Source organism: Mixophyes fleayi, chromosome 5 (genome assembly GCF_038048845.1).
Source record: "Mixophyes fleayi isolate aMixFle1 chromosome 5, aMixFle1.hap1, whole genome shotgun sequence".
In the NCBI taxonomy this organism is placed as follows: Eukaryota; Metazoa; Chordata; class Amphibia; order Anura; family Limnodynastidae; genus Mixophyes; species Mixophyes fleayi.
In genome coordinates, this window is record NC_134406.1 from 168,199,061 (window position 1) to 168,218,405 (window position 19,345).

At 39.3% G+C, this 19,345-nt stretch overlaps 1 protein-coding gene across 1 annotated transcript in view; it reads left to right on the forward strand.

Moving 5' to 3' along the window:
• The window catches only part of EXOC2 (exocyst complex component 2), a 127,572-nt gene that overhangs the window by 71,156 nt on the left and 37,071 nt on the right, over positions 1-19,345 (forward strand). The window contains exons 11-14 of the mRNA XM_075212988.1: positions 713-838; positions 4,910-5,034; positions 12,213-12,281; positions 12,567-12,721. Of these exons, the coding sequence (XP_075069089.1) occupies positions 713-838; positions 4,910-5,034; positions 12,213-12,281; positions 12,567-12,721 (475 nt within the window). The remainder of the gene's footprint in view (positions 1-712; positions 839-4,909; positions 5,035-12,212; positions 12,282-12,566; positions 12,722-19,345) is intronic.

Here is a 19,345-nt window from a genome sequence, read left to right on the forward strand (position 1 = left end):
AATACTCCCCTAAAAACTAGCAAACACCAATGATTAACATGCAGGAGCAGCATTCCTTCTTTTTCAATTGAATTGCATGAGTTTTAACGCTGCGTTAACTTAAAACGGTCGCTATAGCAGTTTGTGTTTCTTTATATATAGAGGAGAAATGAACATTATTCTTGATGATCATTAAGCAGCTAACGATCAATTCCAAATAATTTTATGTATCAAACTATGGGAACCTTTTTTTGACAAGATTGCACTTCTAGCTCAGACCTTGACTTTAGTAGTGTTTTACTGTCCTCTTGTGGATATTTGGAAAATGGCACACACGACCCCCAGTTATAGTAATTCAGTCCAGATGTTTGATGAGTCCTAAGGGGAATAAATGCTGTATCAGTTCCTCACTGCTGTGCTAGACTCAGAATCACCACCTAGCCAATTAAGAAATTAGTTCTAGTTAACCTCTCTTTCAAGAACTGGCATAACCTTAGTGTAAAACAGCTATCTGTAGCTTTGTTTAGTATTTCCCTGTACAGTTTACATTTTGCAAAGAGAGTGATATGTTTTAATGATTTTGATGGCACACATTTTTATTTCATGTCTAATCAATGTTCTAGTTTGTGTTGCTAAATGGAAATACTTATGTCTGTGTTGAAAACGTGACAAATTCTCCATATAATTTTTTTTTATATACTTGTTTTTTTTTTTTGTTTTTTTTTTTATAAAGGAAACCCAATTCTTCAGAGCCCGTTGCTTGATATGGACAGTGATGGACGCCCATCTCCGATTAGCAGACTCAGCCAGACTGCATCATTGCAGAGAGGCAGCAGCTTCCAGTCTGGACGAAATGACTGTAAGAATGAATGGGAATGCTGGAATGGAAGCAAGGGTCACTTTGAAAGACCGCTAAGGCTATTTTTTGTTGATCTTAGTAAAAATTTTATATCTAGAAGACCTACCTATTCATCCTTTTCTGGATGTGTGCAGGATGTTAGGCAGAACTCTTCCTGTAAAAATATTTAGCTTACTGTGGTGCAGCCATATTCCAGCTTGTTTCAGAGGCCTATTCCTAATTTCCTCTGCCGCCCTCCTCTTTCACAGTGTTTTACAGTTAATGCTTTCCCTAATCCCTCCTTTATATACACAATGTTTGTTCACCTCCTGACGTGTAGATGAATATGTATAAAACTGTTTCTCTATTGGACCTGCCTGTCAGAGTCACCAGTGGAGGCGAGAACTGAGGCTCCTTCTCTCTCTATAAATGGCCATCTCCACCCATGTTCTATTGGGGAGGACCTCAGGGCACTGGTCTTAGTCCCCCGATATATATATATATATATATATATATACACTAGTATAGTTAGGCCTTATAGCGTTTATTCTGGGGTGAATATGTTCTCCACTCATCAGGGCTAAACTGACTAACCCCCATCCTTGCCTGTTTTTCTCGGCCATGAGCGGATTGTCTGCTGTGACTTTGGCAGTAGCTAGGCCCAGGGGGCAAAGCAGAGGATTTATCCAGCCCTTTTTAGTCCCATCTCTTACCTGTGAGTCAGTCTGATCACTCCAGCTCAGTTCATAGTCAAATTTTTTGGGGCACCCTATGGGACAGTATATTACTTATTTTGCTTCCTAGAGGTAAAGCTGTAATGCAGCCTTGGGCCTGATTCATTAAGGAACTTAAATTAAGAAATTTCTTATTTCAGTCTCCCAGACAAAACCATGTTACAATGCAAGAGGTGCAAATTAGTATTCTGTTTTGCACATAAGTTAAATACTGACTGTTTTTTCATGTAGAACATTTCATGGATGAAATCTGTCTGTCAGTCTCTCTGTCTCCTAATTCTTGATGAACTCCAAGCTTTCTTTCAACTGTTTACCTCCATTTCCCTCTCTCTCCTTTCTTTGTTCACTAATTCCAGCTACATGTCTACTAATTATAACCCATATCTACCTCATTCATCATCATATCTCATATTTTCCCATTATGATCAAAAGGTATTCTCGGGCAGATTGCCTTTCCCTGCCTGCTCCACTTGTTGTTTTCTCATTCCATCTCCTATCCATCTCGTCATCTCACATCTCTGCATACTGAAAACTATTTAAAGGGGCGGACATGGCTGTTTTATAGAGAAAGGAGCTTGTTCTGTTTTGCCAAGTGACACCTAGGGGCCAATTCAGATCTGTGCGGAGTGCCTCCAGGGTGTTCGTGAAGGCATTTCGCGGCGTTGCTACATAGCAGATTTTTTCCATAGAGGTGAGCAGGATAATCTGCAGTATTGTGGTACCCTAGTACATGGAATTGTGCGCTGCCAAACCTCGTGATAATGTCCTGCATGACATCTCTTTTCCTGTCCAGAATCAGCACTAGGTGTGTGCATCTTATTAACATGCTGTAAGAGGGAATATATATGCATAGAGATACACCGGAGACAGTAGCTTTTGTACAATACACTTTTTATGATTATACAAAAGCTCTTGTTTTCTCGTTCTATCATACTTACCCTTCCTTTTGCTCTATCTATCAGTGGAGCATAACCTAGGGAATCCAGAAATAGAATACCCACATGCTCACACAGAAAGATTGTGATGATCTGAGATCAGCTGGAACACACTAAGGAAAACATGGGAAGATTTCTGCATACAACCCTGCACACAGCTAAAAGGTGATGATGATGGCTATTTCGGGGTATGTAGATTTAATTAAAATAGAGTTACAAGAGAAAATCATAGCCTTTACAGGTCCTTAGTCATAGCACAGACCGCTAATGAAAACATGATTTAACTACTTTAACCAATCCCCTTCTCTTGAGACATGACAGAGCTTTGTTACTGCTTTATACTGAAACTGTAGGTACTTTATAACAGCAGAGTTCCAGGAAAAACGTAAAATATTGAAAATCGTTTTAGAATATTTTAAGTGTTATAACAAGCAGATTAATATCTCCTAAAATAGGATTTGTGAACTAGAGCTTGTTGGTAATATCAACTCCATTACTCGCAACATAGATATCACAAGTACAGGTACCTTTTAAAGGATAACCGTGTTGGGTGGAATTGTGTGCTGGGCTTCACCGTGCCTGTAGGGGCTATTGTATATATGGTATACTGAAAACAGCATAAAACAAAAGATGCCCACACTTGCAATGCAAAGTGTGGGTCCGATATAGGCCTTGTTGGATTGAGGGTGGGCAGATAGTCTTATGAAAGAAAAGAACACCCTTATTCCTCTTCAATCCTCCATGCCAGTCATAACACTGGGTAGGTAACCTTTCCAATTTAAGTAAAGACATGTTAAAAATCACACCCGGATGGTATATAAGGAAGCTCATCCTCTTCTCCTATGCCTTATCCTGTCTCTAGAACTGATGGGGCCTTTCAACGCAGCAGTCTGTGCTGCAAGCCGAGGATCGGGCTGGCTAAACACCTATCTGCTATCTCAAAGAGCAGATCTGGTGTAACAGATTTGAGTTTGGTGCTGTTGTTTGGGCCTTTGCGTTTGAGGAACGTAGGTCACTGCACCAAGAACTGGCTAGTAAGAGGCTCGGAACGGTTCTGTTTTTTCCCAGAAGAGCAGCAGCAGTTACTTTTCTGAGATCATTGCAGATATCTTTTCTTCTTGACATGGTGTAAACACAAACCAGAATTCTCCAGACCGAACCATCAAAGGTTCTGACTTTATATAGAGGCGGCAGCACTTCCTGGTGATGACAGAATGAAGTACACCTGATTAGCAGCAGTTGGCTCCAATTATCCTTTTTACTGATATGGAATCAGTTGGGGTGTACTTACTTTTTCACAAATGGAATCGTGTCATTTATTTTTTCTAAATAAATTAAAATCTGTTGTGTGCTATTTGCCAAATGAAATTTTATATTTTGTTTTTACTTGCATCTTTAGATGCAGTTTACGGTTGTGCCTGATAAGTTAAAAAAAAAAAAAAACACATAAAAAAAAAAAAAAAGAGTATAATTAATTTTTTACACAACTGAGATTTTTTTTTATTTATTTTTCTCACATAATTCCACCAAAAACTATTTTATTTGTTTTGCCTGGAGTATTCCTTTAATACATAGGGGGCATGCAAAAATAAACACACTGAGCCAAACTATCCTAAACAAAACTACAAGTATAGTAATTTATATCAGGTCGCCACAGACTGGCTGTCAGTATTTCCCGTCAGCTAATTATCCACCTCTTTGTATGTTGTGTAAGCACCTCATTCCCCTCCACAGTAAGTAATACCTAAAACGTTCATTGCTCTGCTAAGGGTCACATTGGTTCCCATTTCTAGTAAGAAAGAAGTGGGGAAAAAAACCCTACACATTGTTAGATTTACAGTCGTTTCCAAAAAGTTTCGTCAAGAAAATATTTGAAATCAAAAAATATTTTGGTATCCACATATAAATTTTTGGGTTGTCAAAGGAATAAAACGCAGAAAAAAAGCCAAGTCGTAGCTTATTCGACAAACTCTTTAATGGGCCTGGACCAAATTATTGACACCTTTTAGAATTAGTTAGAAATAATTAGATTTCAAGCAGGTGTTCTCCTTTGCTTTGGAAATGAACTCACCTGTGGTGAATAGCAGGTCCCTGCAATATAAACATCAGCCATTAAACAAGATTGAATAGAGAAAGTGACTTATTATCCTGTTTTGTGTCACTGTGTGTCCTGCAATGAGCATGGAGGATGAATTACAATTCAGGATTAAAAAAAATAAAGGTTATGTACTATTAAGAAAGAAAGAAAGCATTTTGGAGACTAGATAATGTTGTTAATTTCAATTTATGTTTGGAGGAAATAGTGAGTTGTTTGAAAAAAAAAAAAAAGTGCAGGGATGCCAGTGTTCTTTGCAACAATGGTACACATTCCTAGTTATACAAAGTCACCACTTCAAACTAAATATCTTTTTTTGTCTTTTCAGCATGGAGATACAAAACACCACACCAAGTGGAGTTTGTCGAAAAGCTAGCAAAAGTGGTTGTTGGACAACTTCCTAACTTCTGGAAACTCTGCATATCCTATACAAGTGGAAATCTTTTTAGTGAGGTATAACATTTTCAAAGCCAAAAGCATAAGTTTGAGTAACTTTAATAAAGCAGGCTGTTGTAAGCAGAATTTAAGTAATGAATCTCTGGTAACCCACAGAGAATTTTATAATTACAATGATTTACCAGTGCTTAAATCTAGGTACATCAGTTGAGTCCATGCAACGGCTCTCTCCCTCTGTTACTGGTTACCAGTATCAACTGTAGACCACAACAAAACCTTGCAAAATACTTGAAATTATTTTTTTTTAAAAAGTTGTGCGAAACGCATCACATGCATAGGAATAAAGACGGTTTTCAGTTGTAACTGATATCTGTGCTGCATCATTTTAAGTCATCAATGCGAAAAGTGAATCCGTTGGACTAACCACAAAATGGTCTAGTTATTTCTGTGCAGGAAAGGGTTACATTACTAATCTAGCATTATCTTGATTCATGAATTGTACACGTTTCAAACTCTGTTTACTTTCTAACCCTAACAGTCATGTTCTCATATTGGTGTCTGGTAGCTGCATGCTGTGCACCCGGCATCCTAGCTGATTAATGTGATAGACTGTGTTTTCTTCTTAACGGATCTTTATTATTTCCCTTTAACCTAAAGTAAGCATTATTATTTGGAAAAACTTTGCTGTCTTGAAGAACAAGGTAAGAGTATAGTGTAGTCCATCAAAGAGGCATAGAAACCTTGGTGCAAATATGTTGATAAAACTGATTGGTCTGCTGTCACCCATCGGCTTCATTGACATATTGGCACTGAGTTGTATCCTCAAACCCCTTCTTAGAGGTGAGTGTCTTTGAAAGATTTTGTATGGATATCCAAAATTCTGTCCATTAAGAGGTAGGCTGACTTTCTTTTTTAAAGTTTGCATTCTAAATTTTAATTACCAGGACATGTTTTTTTCATTTAAATTAAGTTAATTTATAGGTTCCAAAACTGCTTTTGTTATCAAGTGCATAATCAAAACTTGCATGTCTTTGATGTATGCTTTACCACTGTAGTAATACATGTAGTAATACTGTAGTAAATTTATTCAGTTACATTTTAAAGTGGAAAAAAGATTCAGCTCTTCTCTAAACCATCTAAAAAATGAGTTTTTTTTACGTGAGCAGACTCCTGTGTACAGATGTATCCAGATGGCCAATTTGGTAATAGAGCAAGCCAAATCCGTTCTCAATCTCTGTGTTGGCCAGAAACAGCCCCTCTTGCTTATCTAAACTAGATGCGATTTTTATAAGATTGGTTGTGAATTTGACGTTTGGCATGTGGCTATTGGCCATCCACAGAACATGGGAAGGTAAAATCCCAATCAGTGGGATGTCTAATACATCATATTCCGCAACAATTTTGGAGAAAGCAGAGGATTCATTAGACTCGGCGGGGAAGATTGAATCGTTGGCGAGGGGAGACCTATCGAATTTTGGCTCTGGGGAAAAATTAAAATTGCCCATGAAGAACAGGGCTCCAATCCTGACTTTCTGAATCTCAATACAGTTTTCTAAGGAAGGGTAATTGATTTGAGTTAGTGGTGTAAAGGTAGGCCAGTGTAACTTTTCTATTCCCTAGGGATCCCAAAATTATGAAATAGTGACCATTTTTATCTGAGATTTTCTTATCCAGCTTAAACATACAGGTGTTCGTGAAGAGTATGCTAACACAACTACGCTTAACTGGGCTATTGGATATGTAACAGGTAGGGTAGGAGGGATTGCAGAACAGATCAGTGACAAAGGAGAAAGAACATGAATAAAACGCATGAAATATACAAATCTGGAGGCCAAGTTGTACAAAAGAGTAAACTTGTTTATCTTGACCAGGGCGGATCTAAGAACATGAAACAAAATGGTCATAGTGTCCCCTAGGAAGGAAATGATTAACAACAAAGCAAATCAAACTAACCATGGGAACAACTAGTGCTGATAATAGTCAAGTATCGACCGTAGTCCATTCTCTTTGTATGTCTTTTGGGAGTAGCAGGATGAGTAGCGTTCACTGGAATAATCCAGTCCTTCAGCAAGGAGTGAGCAGAGTCCGGGGAGGAAACCGTTGTATGGGCTCCATTCCGGTGGATAATGAGACGTGTCGGGAATCCCCATTTATATTGGATGTTGGTCTCCTGTAGGGCTAAAGGGATGGGATAAAAAAGTCTTTGCTTCGCAAGAGTGGCTGGTTATATTTTAGAGAAAAGTTGGAGATCTTCCAGGAGGCCATGGGATGAATCTGGGGGCAGAGCTGCTCTAAAATATCGCTCCTTGTTATGAAAAAATGAAGACTGGGGAGGGTTTCCTGGGGGTGGATGTCAGAGCCAATTTAGATTTCAGTTGTCTGTGAATCAAGTTGATAAGGAGGTCCGTAGAGGAAGCAATATTAAGGAGGTCGCAAAGGCATATAAATCGGCGTTCGGGACTGAATCAGGGATGCCCCTTATTTTAATATTATTATTCTGGATCTCTCCTCTAAATCTCTTTGATGGCCAAAACATCCACTTGGAGAGTGTCATGAGCAGAAATTATGTGAATAGACGAGTTCTTCCATTTTGGTTGGTTTAGGATTGCTACGGGTGCCCAAACTGCCACTTCCGACTTAATCTCTTTAACAGTCGACCTGAATTCAGATGTCTTCTCCGCTTTTAAGGAAGACAGAAGAAATTGGATAGAAGGTAAGTTAACAGATCCATCTAGTTCCTGAGAAGGGACGGTCTCTGAAGGAGAAGGCTGGTCTGTTCTTGTCACAGCTGAGTGAGCATTGTCCACCGTTCCACAGGGCCGAAGAAATGTACCAGTGGAGCCAACTTGGAGGTTGGCTTGATCCTTTTCGGGCCCATACTACCCAGTGATAAGTGGCCTCGGTGGAGTTCAAGTCTAATGAATATAGGAATAGATAAGTGATTCCAGGTGCTTTGTGCTCAGGAGCTTATACACCTAAAGAGCATGACATTTTAAGGTCAGAGGAAGGACCAAAATCCCGTTCAAAACTTACATTGTAAGGCCATCAGCACATAGGAAAGTCTGTATGTGGCTGAGAAGCCCCCACAGAACACCATAATAGGTAAGGAGAGCAACTAGGGCAGTTCCAAGTGGTTGAAATGCAGTTTAAGGCAATATGTAGTGACTGGCACTGGTGCGTCAGATACTGATTATAGGAAGATGTAATCCAGAGAAAACACAGTACTTCGTTCCCAGAGTCATAATGTCCAGAGACAAACAGAGGTCATGAGAGTTACTAACTGCCAGTATCTGCTACACACCAATAGGAATGCTAGATGGGAAAACAGGCCGCTCTGCTGGGACAGTGGCCGACTGTATAGCAGCCTCTCAGGTTGGACACATTCACTCAACTGAACATGCTGGTGTAGAAGCACAGGTCCGGGCACAGTTGTCTGCAGAGCCACGTGGACTGCAATAGGCCGCACTGGAACATGCGTGGGAGGCCGGGCAGTCCTCACTCCATTTAAGATGGCCGCTGGGAATAGTGTGAAGAAGCAAGCGCAGTCACAGCACAGATGAAGGAGGACCGAAGCAGGTAGGGAGGTTGGAGGTTCGGCTGGTACCACAACTGAAGTCAGAACCGCTGGCCCTGGAGTGGGTAAGTAGAGGCCACCCGGTCCGGAGGTGCACCACACAGGTCCGAAATCCAAACTGATCCAAGGAGCCACGCAGGGGTCCAGCAGTCTGGTCAAGCGGTGCTGGGAGTGCTACGGCCCCTCGTCACTGGGACCCGACCAACGGGCTTTAGAAATGGGGATGTTGGTGAATTAGCCCAGAGTTCCTTGGGAACTCAGCTCAGGCGCATCCGTAGCTAGGCCGTGCCCGACCAACCTTCCCCCTTTTCTTTTTTTTTAAAAAAAATAAATAAATATCTTCCAAAAAGAATCACACTACAAAAAGAAAATGGAATCAGAAAGACAAATAATACAAGGTACAAATCATTATATTAAGTGCAATCGGTGGTGTTGACATTTCAACATGCCTGCATGTAAACAGTGACATCACCTATGTGTAGGTAGTTAGTTATCAGCTAGTCTTTAATAGGTGAAGTTTAATTAAATGTCTTTTATAAATAATATGTAGTTGTGTTAAAGGTGCATTCCCACATTAGCTCGGAGCAGTATGGTGGCTTAGTGGTTAGCACTTCTGCCTCACAGCACTGGGGTCATGAGTTTGATGCCCGACCATGGCCTTATCTGTGTGGAATTTGTATGTTCTCCCCGTGTTTTTGTGGATTTCTTCCGGGTGCTCTGGTTTCCTCCCACACTCCAAAAACATACTGGTAGGTTATCTGGCTACTATTAAATCGACTTTAGTTTCTCTCGGTCTGTGTGTGTATATTAGGGAATTTTAGACTGTAAGCTTCAATGGGTCAGGGATGATGATGATGATATGCTGTGAGAGTTATCAACATTCATCTTTTCAAATTATCCTCTGAGATGTTTTTTGAAGCAGGCGGACCAATAAGAAGCTGCAAGCTTCATGTTAGTCCGTGTGGCCACACCCACCTTGTTGCACAACTTGAATGCCGGGGCTGTCAGTCGAATGACAGAGAAACGTTAATGCATGCAGCTTACCATCTGGGGCTTTGGTTTTTTTCACTCTACCAGGGAATGCAGCAATTTTCTAACTGCATGGAAGATAATATGAGGATGAGAATTTTGTTTAGTAACACATAGCAGTCAATAGAAAACTATGTCTTTGTTACGCTAGAGCACCTTATCTGTAACAACATTGCATGTAGATTTTAATTACTAAAGCTTTCTAGTGTGACAGGGATTCTGTGTTCTTTGAATTCCTGATGGCACTAAACTCCTCATTTATAACTTTAAAAAAAATGTATATATATATACCTGTGTGATGCCAGGCTTAAAGAGGCTTTTTTGTTCTCTCTTTTGGTAGTTTTTCAGAAGACATCCCCCAAAGCGATTGTAGAGACCTATGTATGATTTTTGGCATATTTACCATTTTTTGGACAGGTTTAAACTGTTAGGATCTGTGTTGAAAATATATTGCTGCTTATTATGTTTTTGTGATACAGAGGAACTGTCAATCCCAATTCAAAAAGTTTCGTTGAATTTCTTAATTTGAAAATGTTAGAGCCAGGCAGCTATATAGACAGTCAGCTAGCATGCTGTGTTTTTTACAGTAACTGACTGTTACGTTGCATTATGGCTCTATATGACATATAAAGTACTATGGTGGAATATCAAGGAAGATAAGCTGACAAATCAAGCACAGTATTTAATTTTCTAAATATGCATAGTCCAGTTATAAACTGATTTCAAGAAACCCATTTGATTCAATGTTTAATTTATACCATTAATTGCTACATCAGTTGTTTCATTGTTTGCCGTTCCTCCTTTTCTAGGAAAGTTTTTTTTTCTTCAATTAACTGAACATTTCTATTTAATTGACACCAAGTCTGACAGGGAAAGCAGATGTGTGTTTTCATGTGCTGCTGCTTGGACAATAAGGAATGTGTCATAGCAGACATGCCTCTTTTCCTCCATGCAGTAGTGTGGAATTAACCCCTTCGCTGCTGAGACTTTTCTCACACATTTGGACTCATCACATGTCTGTTTAATGCCCCATAGTCAAAAACAATCAGGCACAAAAGACCCCGGGGTACCATCATTTGAGAGAGGAGACTTCCCCACCTTTCTAAGTGACAATGAATCTGTAAAAGAGCCTCCTCCTGTCATTTCCAATAGACTGTGCATGTGCACACGCATGCTGTGACACTGGCGCTAATATACGGTTTTTATGCAGGAAAGATTCCTTTCCCCTGGCAGTATCAGAAAGCCCACAGATCATTGATGGGAAGTGATCTGTAGGTTTTCATCCTTAGCACTTTAGGGGGGTGAGTCCCTCTTCTCCTTAGTTCTCAAGGGGTTAACAGCACGGATGCAATTTTAGCAATTAAACCCATACATATTACAGGGGTTGACATTGATAATGCCACCTTATTCCAAAAAGTCATACATTGTCTGCATCTCCTTAACATGGCCAAAATGCATCTTACTTACATTTAGTACCAAAATCAGGAATTGACTTTAGTAGACAATTGGATGAATTGTCATCCTGACACTAAACGGTTCACCTGGTCTTCAAATCATGATTTATAAAGTACTGATTATACTTGTCAGTGTAGGAGTGATCAAGCACTGCCTTTAAAAAAGCACTATTTCAGTCACTCGTCTTACACTTTGTTAATTTCTAACAGTAAAATTTTATGCTGTGCAGTGATCGTATATTAAGTACATTATATTAAAGCAGCTGCTTGAGACCTTTCAGGGTTTCATCCAGAGTGGTGGGCTTTTGCATTTGTTTTATGACTTTATTTAGGTAATCATATCGACCCATTTCCCTCTTAAACTCAGTGTCAAAACTCTGACAAAATATTTGATTCAATGTTATCATCTATGGGGAAAATACATCTACTACTTTATCTGCATTACCTAGGTACAATTGTTATATGCAGCCAACAGGAACATAATTAAGTATCCATTCTGATGAGTTATATTGGGGTTCCAGAATGTATTTGCTGTCACTTAAACACAAAGGGATATAATTAATTACGATTCCGGTCCGCGGGATCGCGCCGGAACTGGCCGCAAACTTAATCCACGGTACCGCAATAACGTTGATTTTCGTTCGCAGCCCATAGGGTTGCGTACGAAAATCCGCGTTATTGCAGTACCGTATTACCGGCAATAGTGCGCACTTTCCGCGGTAACGCGCGTTACCGCGGACTGGAACCCTAATTGAATATGCCCCAGAATGTTATAAACACTTGTGTGGCATTACTTAGATTCTACATATATTGAACTTGAGTCATTAAAGCTATAACACTAGATTTATTGTGTACGTAATCAAAGAATCTCCTCGTATGTTTCTTGGGATATATAGATGAAGTTACTGATGATAAACATTTAAATATACTGTTCAAATAACTTTTTTCCAGACTAGCAGCCTACTTGATTGGCCAGTATTGGATGCCTTGTATTCAAAGTATTAAAAATCTTAGTATCTTCATGCTCCTATCTTTGCATTGTGTAAATAGATATTCAGTATGCATTTTTAGTCCAATTCCAAATTTATTATTGTTTTATGGACAAGTGAGTTATGTTGCTTAGTGTTTAATTTTACTGCACCATTGAAATACGTTTAAAAAATAGTTTTTTCATTTAGACTGCGGAAAAATCTGGCCAAATGGAGCAATACAGGAAAAAGGCAAAACAAAGACCAAATGTTTTCAAGGTAAGAAATCCCAAACTACACGCAAGTGTCTGTTAAGTCACCAATTCCGTTTTATGTGGGTCATACCAATTTTTAAAGGGGTATTCATTAACCAACAACATCTATTCTTTAGTATTTCTATGGAGAGATCACTCCACAGGAGCCCCAACCATTGTCTAGAGCAAGTAGTCCTCCAATCAGCAGTCAGCTTTCATTGACAGTGCTACATTGGATGACTCCTATATATGAGTTTTCCACCACTTCCTGTCTGTGATTACTGCATTTCTTTAATTTACTCTGTATTAGGAAATGATGCAAGTTATGCAGTCAGTAGTGAAGCTCATTCGTGGTGCTTTGCTCCCATTTACTCTTGGTGAAGAGGACCTGAGACATTTTGGAGGTTGGGATATGAAGACTGAATTGTCTGGCCCTTGGTTAGCTCATGTTGTCCAAACGGTCAGGTAAACACAATAATAGTTCATTTTTCGTCTATCACACTTCTGTCTTTTTGTTTCTGAGATGTTCATATTGCTCATCTGTATTTCCAACAGCCAGAATTGACTAACATTGTAATGTCATTACAAGTTACATTTTACACCAAGGGGTAACTGTATCAAGCTGAGAGTTTTCCGGCTATCAATAATTTTGTACATTCTACAAAATGATAGCTAGAATCTGATTGGTTGCTATAGGCAACATCTCCACTTTTCAAACCCGCCGGAACACTGTCAGCTTAATACATTTACCCCCAAATGTTTTTTCCTATAGATTAATCCGCTAAACATAGTAGTGTTTTCATTGCAAATAATAGTCTGCCCTAAATACCTTTTAAGGTAGAACGAATTGATTGTAAGGCTATTTATTTAGTATGTACAACCCCAAAGTGCCATATTCCATCACTAGCAGCAATGTCTGCATGTGACTGCTCTTTGTGTATTTCAGCATGCGGCCTAAGGTGGTGTCACAAGCGCACTTTTAATGTTGCATTTTTCCAGCTAAGGGAAAAGTTTGAATTTGTTATTTTAGCATTTCAGTTGCAGCTTAAGGAATGCAGTTACTGAGCGCTTGCAGTCACAGGAATGCAGAGATTTTGTCTGGTGGAAAAAAAGCTGCATTTCAGTGCTTAATGTAGAAATAACTTATTCACTTTGGACGTTTTTACATGAGTAAAAGTTTTTTATTAAATATTTCAGCTTCAAAAAATCAGGTGTAACACAATTCTTACATAGCTCATGACACTTGCATTGTGTGCAGGTATAGCTCTCAATTGTTCTTTATGTAAGCTTTAGCTTTTCACTTTAAGCAGGAACCTCCTCACTTATCCATCAATTAAAATGCAGTTTGTTCCTTGACTTAAAAGTACTTAAAAAAAAAAAAATGCTCAAAAAAAAATATATAATATGCAAAATATAGAAGGGAAGCGCTGATAAAACTTAGCTTTTAATTATAAAATGTGTATCAACAATAACATAAATAAAAAGATAATATATGTAAACAATTGATTCACATCTAGAGCAATCCGGATCGCTTAATTAACAAATGCATACAATTGCACAAATGCAGCCGCTGAATATTAATTTATCTCTAAACTCAATTGAGAAATCACATCAGTACATCACATACACGGATATATATTGGAGCATCCACTGAAAACCATAGGTATTTGAGAGATCATAAACGTGTGGATAGTAATCAGCGCTACATAGGCATATAAATGTCAATGCAGTTATTTCCAGTATGAACAGTAAACAATTGCTCCTGAAAAAGCCACAGGTATATTGCCAGTTGAAATAGCGGATAATGGTAATACAAATTATCAGGTGAATGACGTATCGTCAATCACTGATGCGTTTCTCCGTCATCAGTGACGGTTTCATCAGAGGTGATTCCCGATCGAGCGCAGAACTAATACCGGCTACTTGCAAATTCACTACTCGCTACTCATCGCAATCTAGCAGACGTCCAGACTCATATATTTCCACAGAAGAGAAAAGCCGCAGACTCTCTATCATTATCCAGCTAAGTTACTATATCAAGTCAATTCATATCTGGACCGTAGTGTCCTTAACACTGTTACATCCTAGCTGTTTTTTTGTATTACCATTCGTTTATGATCTCTCAAATACCTATGGTTTTCAGTGGATGCTCCAATATATATCCGTGTATGTGATAGAGATGAGCGCACTCGGATTTATGAAATCCGAGCCCACCCGAACGTTGCCGATCCGAATCGGATCCGAGACAGATCCGGGTATTGGCGCCAAATGCAAATCTGAAACCGAGGCTCTGACTCATAATCTCGTTGTCGGATCTCGCGATACTCGGATCCTATAAATTCCCCGCTAGTCGCCGCCATCTTCACTCGGGCATTGATCAGGGTAGAGGGAGGGTGTGTTAGGTGGTCCTCTGTCCTGCTATATCTCGTGCTGTTCAGTTCAGTGCAGTTCAGTGCTGTTCAGTTCAGTTTAGTGCTGTGCTGTCCTGTGCTGTGCTGTGTCCTGTGCTCTGTCCTTCTGAGGTCAGTGGTGCTGCTGGGTCCTGTGCTGTGTCCTGTTCAGTCCAGTGGTGCTGTGTCCTGTGCTCTGTGCTTCTAAGGGCATAGTTATTTCCCCAATATTCCCCTGTGTTTAAAAAAATAAAAAAAAGTTATTTAAAAAAAATAACTAATTTAATTTTTTTTTTAATTACCACAAAATTTGCACAACCAATCCTGCAGTATAAGCCCATTGGTACTGCAATATTACAAAGTTCACACATTCTGCAGTATCAGTCCAGTGGTGCTGTGTCCTGTGCTATGTCCTGCTGAGTTCCGTAGTGCTGCTGGGTCCTGTGCTGTGTCCTGTTCAGTCCAGTGGTGCTGTGTCCTGTGCTCTGTGCTTCTAAGGGCATAGTTATTTCCCCATTATTCCCAAGTTTTTAAAAAAATAAAAAAAAAGTTATAAAAAATATTAAAATAAATTTTTTTTAAAAAAAAGTAATTATAACCAAATTTGCAAAACCAATCCAGCAGTATAAGTTCATTGGTACTGCAATATTACCAAGTTCACACATTCTGCAGTATCTTGTGCTACATATAATGGAGACCAAAAATTTGGAGGATAAAGTAGGGAAAGATCAAGACCCACTTCCTCCTAATGCTGAAGCTGCTGCCACTAGTCATGACATAGACGATGAAATGCCATCAACGTCGTCTTCCAAGCCCGATGCCCAATCTCGTAGTACCGGGCATGTAAAATCCAAAAAGCCCAAGTTAAGAAAAAGTAGCAAAAAGAGAAACTTAAAATCATCTGAGGAGAAACGTAAAGTTGCCAATATGTCATTTACGACACGGAGTGGCAAGGAACGGCTTAGGCTCTGGCCCGTGTTCATGACTAGTGGTTCAGCTTCACCCACGGATCTTATCCCTCCTCCTCCTCCCCCCCCCCCCCCCCCTACAAAAAATTGAAGAGAGTTATGCTGTCAGCAACAAAACAGCAAACAACTCTGCCTTCTAAAGAGAAATTATCACAAATCCTCAAGGCGAGTCCAAGGGTGTTGGTGGTTGTCAAGCCTGACCTTCCCATCACTGTACGGGAAGAGGTGACTCCATCCAGCATTTGCAGCACGCCCTCTGCATATGCTGGAAGGATCACCCACAGTCCAGTTACAGATTTGGCTAATGAAGGTGTGAATGTTGTACACCGGGAGGAGGATATTGATGTAGCTGGCGCTGAGGAGGATGTTGATGATTATGATGCAGACAGATACCAAATTGCCTTTCTCAATTTCTATTTATATTCTAGATTATATAACGGCTGAATAGTTTTCTGTTTTACTCCTAGTGGAGAGGGGATCTGATGCAGACAGATACCAAACTGCCTTTGTCCATTTCTTTGTATATTTGAATTTCTAGTTCTACAGTCTATGCAGGCTGCTTTATTTATATTCAACTACAAGTGTAGGGCGGGGGGGGGGGTGGGCATAGATAGCCACCAAAGTAACGTGGTCCATTTAATTACACTTTCTAGCTCCACAGTCTGTGCAGCCTGCTTTTTTTTATCTTCAAAGTATTTATATTTACAAGCCTTGCAATCTAAATTAACTAGAGGTAGTGACATGGTAGAACTCCAAAAGGCAGTTTGGAAGCCCCTGTACAAACTGGCTCTATTTTTTTAACTGCGTTGTCCCCCCTCCAGTGTGTACTCGGAAAGAGTTTTTAGTGCAGCTAGGAACCTGATCAGTGAGTGGCGAAGGAGGTTGCTTCCTCACAACGTTGAAAAAATGATGTTTATAAAATTGAATAATCAATTCCTCAATGAAGTACAGCACTGCCCTCCAGATAGTACAGAGGGACCTGTGGTTGTGGAGTCCAGCGGGGACGAATTGATAATGTATGAGGAGGAGGAAGTACACACTGTAGGGGGAGAGGAATCAGAGGTTGAGGATGAGCACGACATCTTGCCTCAGTAGAGCCTGTTTAGTCTGTACAGGGAGAGATGAATTGTTTTATTGGTGTGGGGGCCCAAACAAACCAATCATTTCAGCCAAAGTTGTTTGGTAGGCCCTGTCGCTGAAATGATTGGTTTGTTAAAGTGTGCATGTCCTATTTCAACAACATAAGGGTGGGTGGGAGGGCCCAAGGACAATTCCATATTGGAACTTTTTTTTTGCATAATATGACCAATCAACAGTCTTTTGCCATGTTCAAAAAGTAAAACCAAATTTAAACAAATTCAGGAAATTAAACCAAAATTAAAATGCCCTGTCATAATTTAAAACAAGAGGGATTGACGTGCTCTAGAACTACTGTATTGTTGTTTATATTTTATAAACACTACACTTGAAAGCTTGAGTCTTTCAATGAAAAAGTAACTCTCCATTGCAAGTATATTTGCAACAGGGACAATTTTAGGGTTAAGAAAGTCAACTAATAACACTTCGACGCTGTCTGTCTTTATAAACACTACACTTGGAAGTTGGAGGAGGTATTGTGGCCCCGGCACCAAATTTACTACCGGGGCCACTCCACTGTGCAGTCCATATTTCGGTGTATCAGATATTAAACAACAGTGACAGTTGATGCTCAATTTTTTAATTATATTGTTGGCGCGTAAAAAATTGTGTTCCGGGCACACCACACTACGCAGTCCATACCCTTTTTTGGTGGAATTCTGACCCGTGGAGGGTTTTTTAATTATATTGTGGCCTCGGTACCAAATTGTGTACCGGGGCCACCACACTACGCAGTCAAGATAGATAGATGCGTATCATAGATAAAGTACATTCAGTGTTGTGGGGCAAATTGAAAAATATTCAAAATGCACTGACATTATCAAAAACAAGAGGTTTTCACACGCTGAAACGCCAACATGTATATGATGGAGAGGATGGAGGAGCAGCCGTATGTGCAGTGTAATGCAGACCTGTTGAAGGTTTTTTATATATTTTATTGTGGTGCCCAGTGCCCACTACTCTACGCAGTCCAGATACTACTTTTGGGTGTAATTCAGACCTGTTGAAGGTTTTCTATATATTTTTTTATAGCAGTGCCCAGTGCCCACTACTCTACGCAGTCCAGATACTACTTTTGGGTGTAATTCAGACCTGTTGAAGGTTTTCTATATATTTTTTATTGTGGTGCCCAGTGCCCACTACTCTATGCAGTCCAGATACTATTTTTGGGTGTAATGCAGACCTGTTGAAGGTTTTCTATATATTATATTGTGGTGGCCAGTGGCCAGTCCTCTACGCAGTCCAGATACTATTTTTGGGTGTAATTCAGACCAGTTGATGGGTTTTTAATTGTATTGTGGGGAACACTCCTCTACGCAGTCCAGAAAGATACCTCGTTGCAACGTTTTGTACTAAAAAAAAAAAATTATTGTGAGGTGTTAGGTGTTCAGAATAGCCTTTAAATTAGTGGAAATTATTGTTATTAAATGTTATTGAGGTTAATAATAGCGTAGGAGTGAAAATAAGCCCAAAAACTTGATTTTTACACTTTTTAGTTTTTTTTTAAAAAAAAATCCGAATCCAAAACCTTAAATCCGAACCAAAACGTTTCGGCAGGTGTTTTGAAAAACAAATCCGAACCCAAAACATCGAGAAAATCCGGATCCAAAACACAAAACACGAGACCTCAAAAGTCGCCGGTGCACATCCCTAGTATGTGATGTGCTGATGTGATTTCTCAATTGAGTTTAGAGATAAATTAATATTCAGCAGCTGCATTTGTGCAATTGTATGCATTTGTTAATTAAGCGATCCGGATTGCTCTAGATGTGAATAAATTGTTTACATATATTATGTTTTTATTTGTGTTATTGTTGATACACATTTCATAATTAAAAGCTAAATTTTATCAGCGCTTCCCTTCTATATTTTGCACATATTTTTGGTAGTAACCTCAGCAGGTTACTAAGTGGAAGCAGCAGATAATTTAGCATATACATCCTGGGTATATTTGTATCTAGCGCCCTTTATATTCCTTGATCTCCATATATAATATGCCACTGATATGAATGGATAAACAACATCCACATTCTACAATGCTACATAGTTTGTGGGTGCTGTATAAAGGATAAGAAAATGTCGGCATGCACTCATATTCAGTATTCTAAAAATAATGTATGGTTGGTGACGCTATATAAACAAATACAGGTTTATACTAAGCAGAGAGTAGTTTCAGCGATTCAAGGAAATGAGAAATTAAATAAATGTATTTATGGTATTGTGTAATGCTCTCATACTCATGTGTTATTGTACATCTACATATAAATAGCCATTAAAGATAGAAGGAGAAATGGCCTTTCCCCTCAGTACCATGTAATATTGAAAATGGCATATTCGCATTCATGATGCATTCTAACATTGTAAATTTATCACATTTATACTTATTTCCCTCAGGAACATGCATATTACATGGTACTAAGGGGAAAGCTGTTTGCATCTAGGCCATTTCTCCTAACTTTAAATTTCACTTGTTGAAGCAGGAATTCACAAATCCCTGTTCACAAGGAAAAAGCACAATTCTTAATCCGCTTTTCTCTTACATATGTAGCCATGCCTATTTACAAGAAATATAGGCAAATATTGGTGTAAAAAGT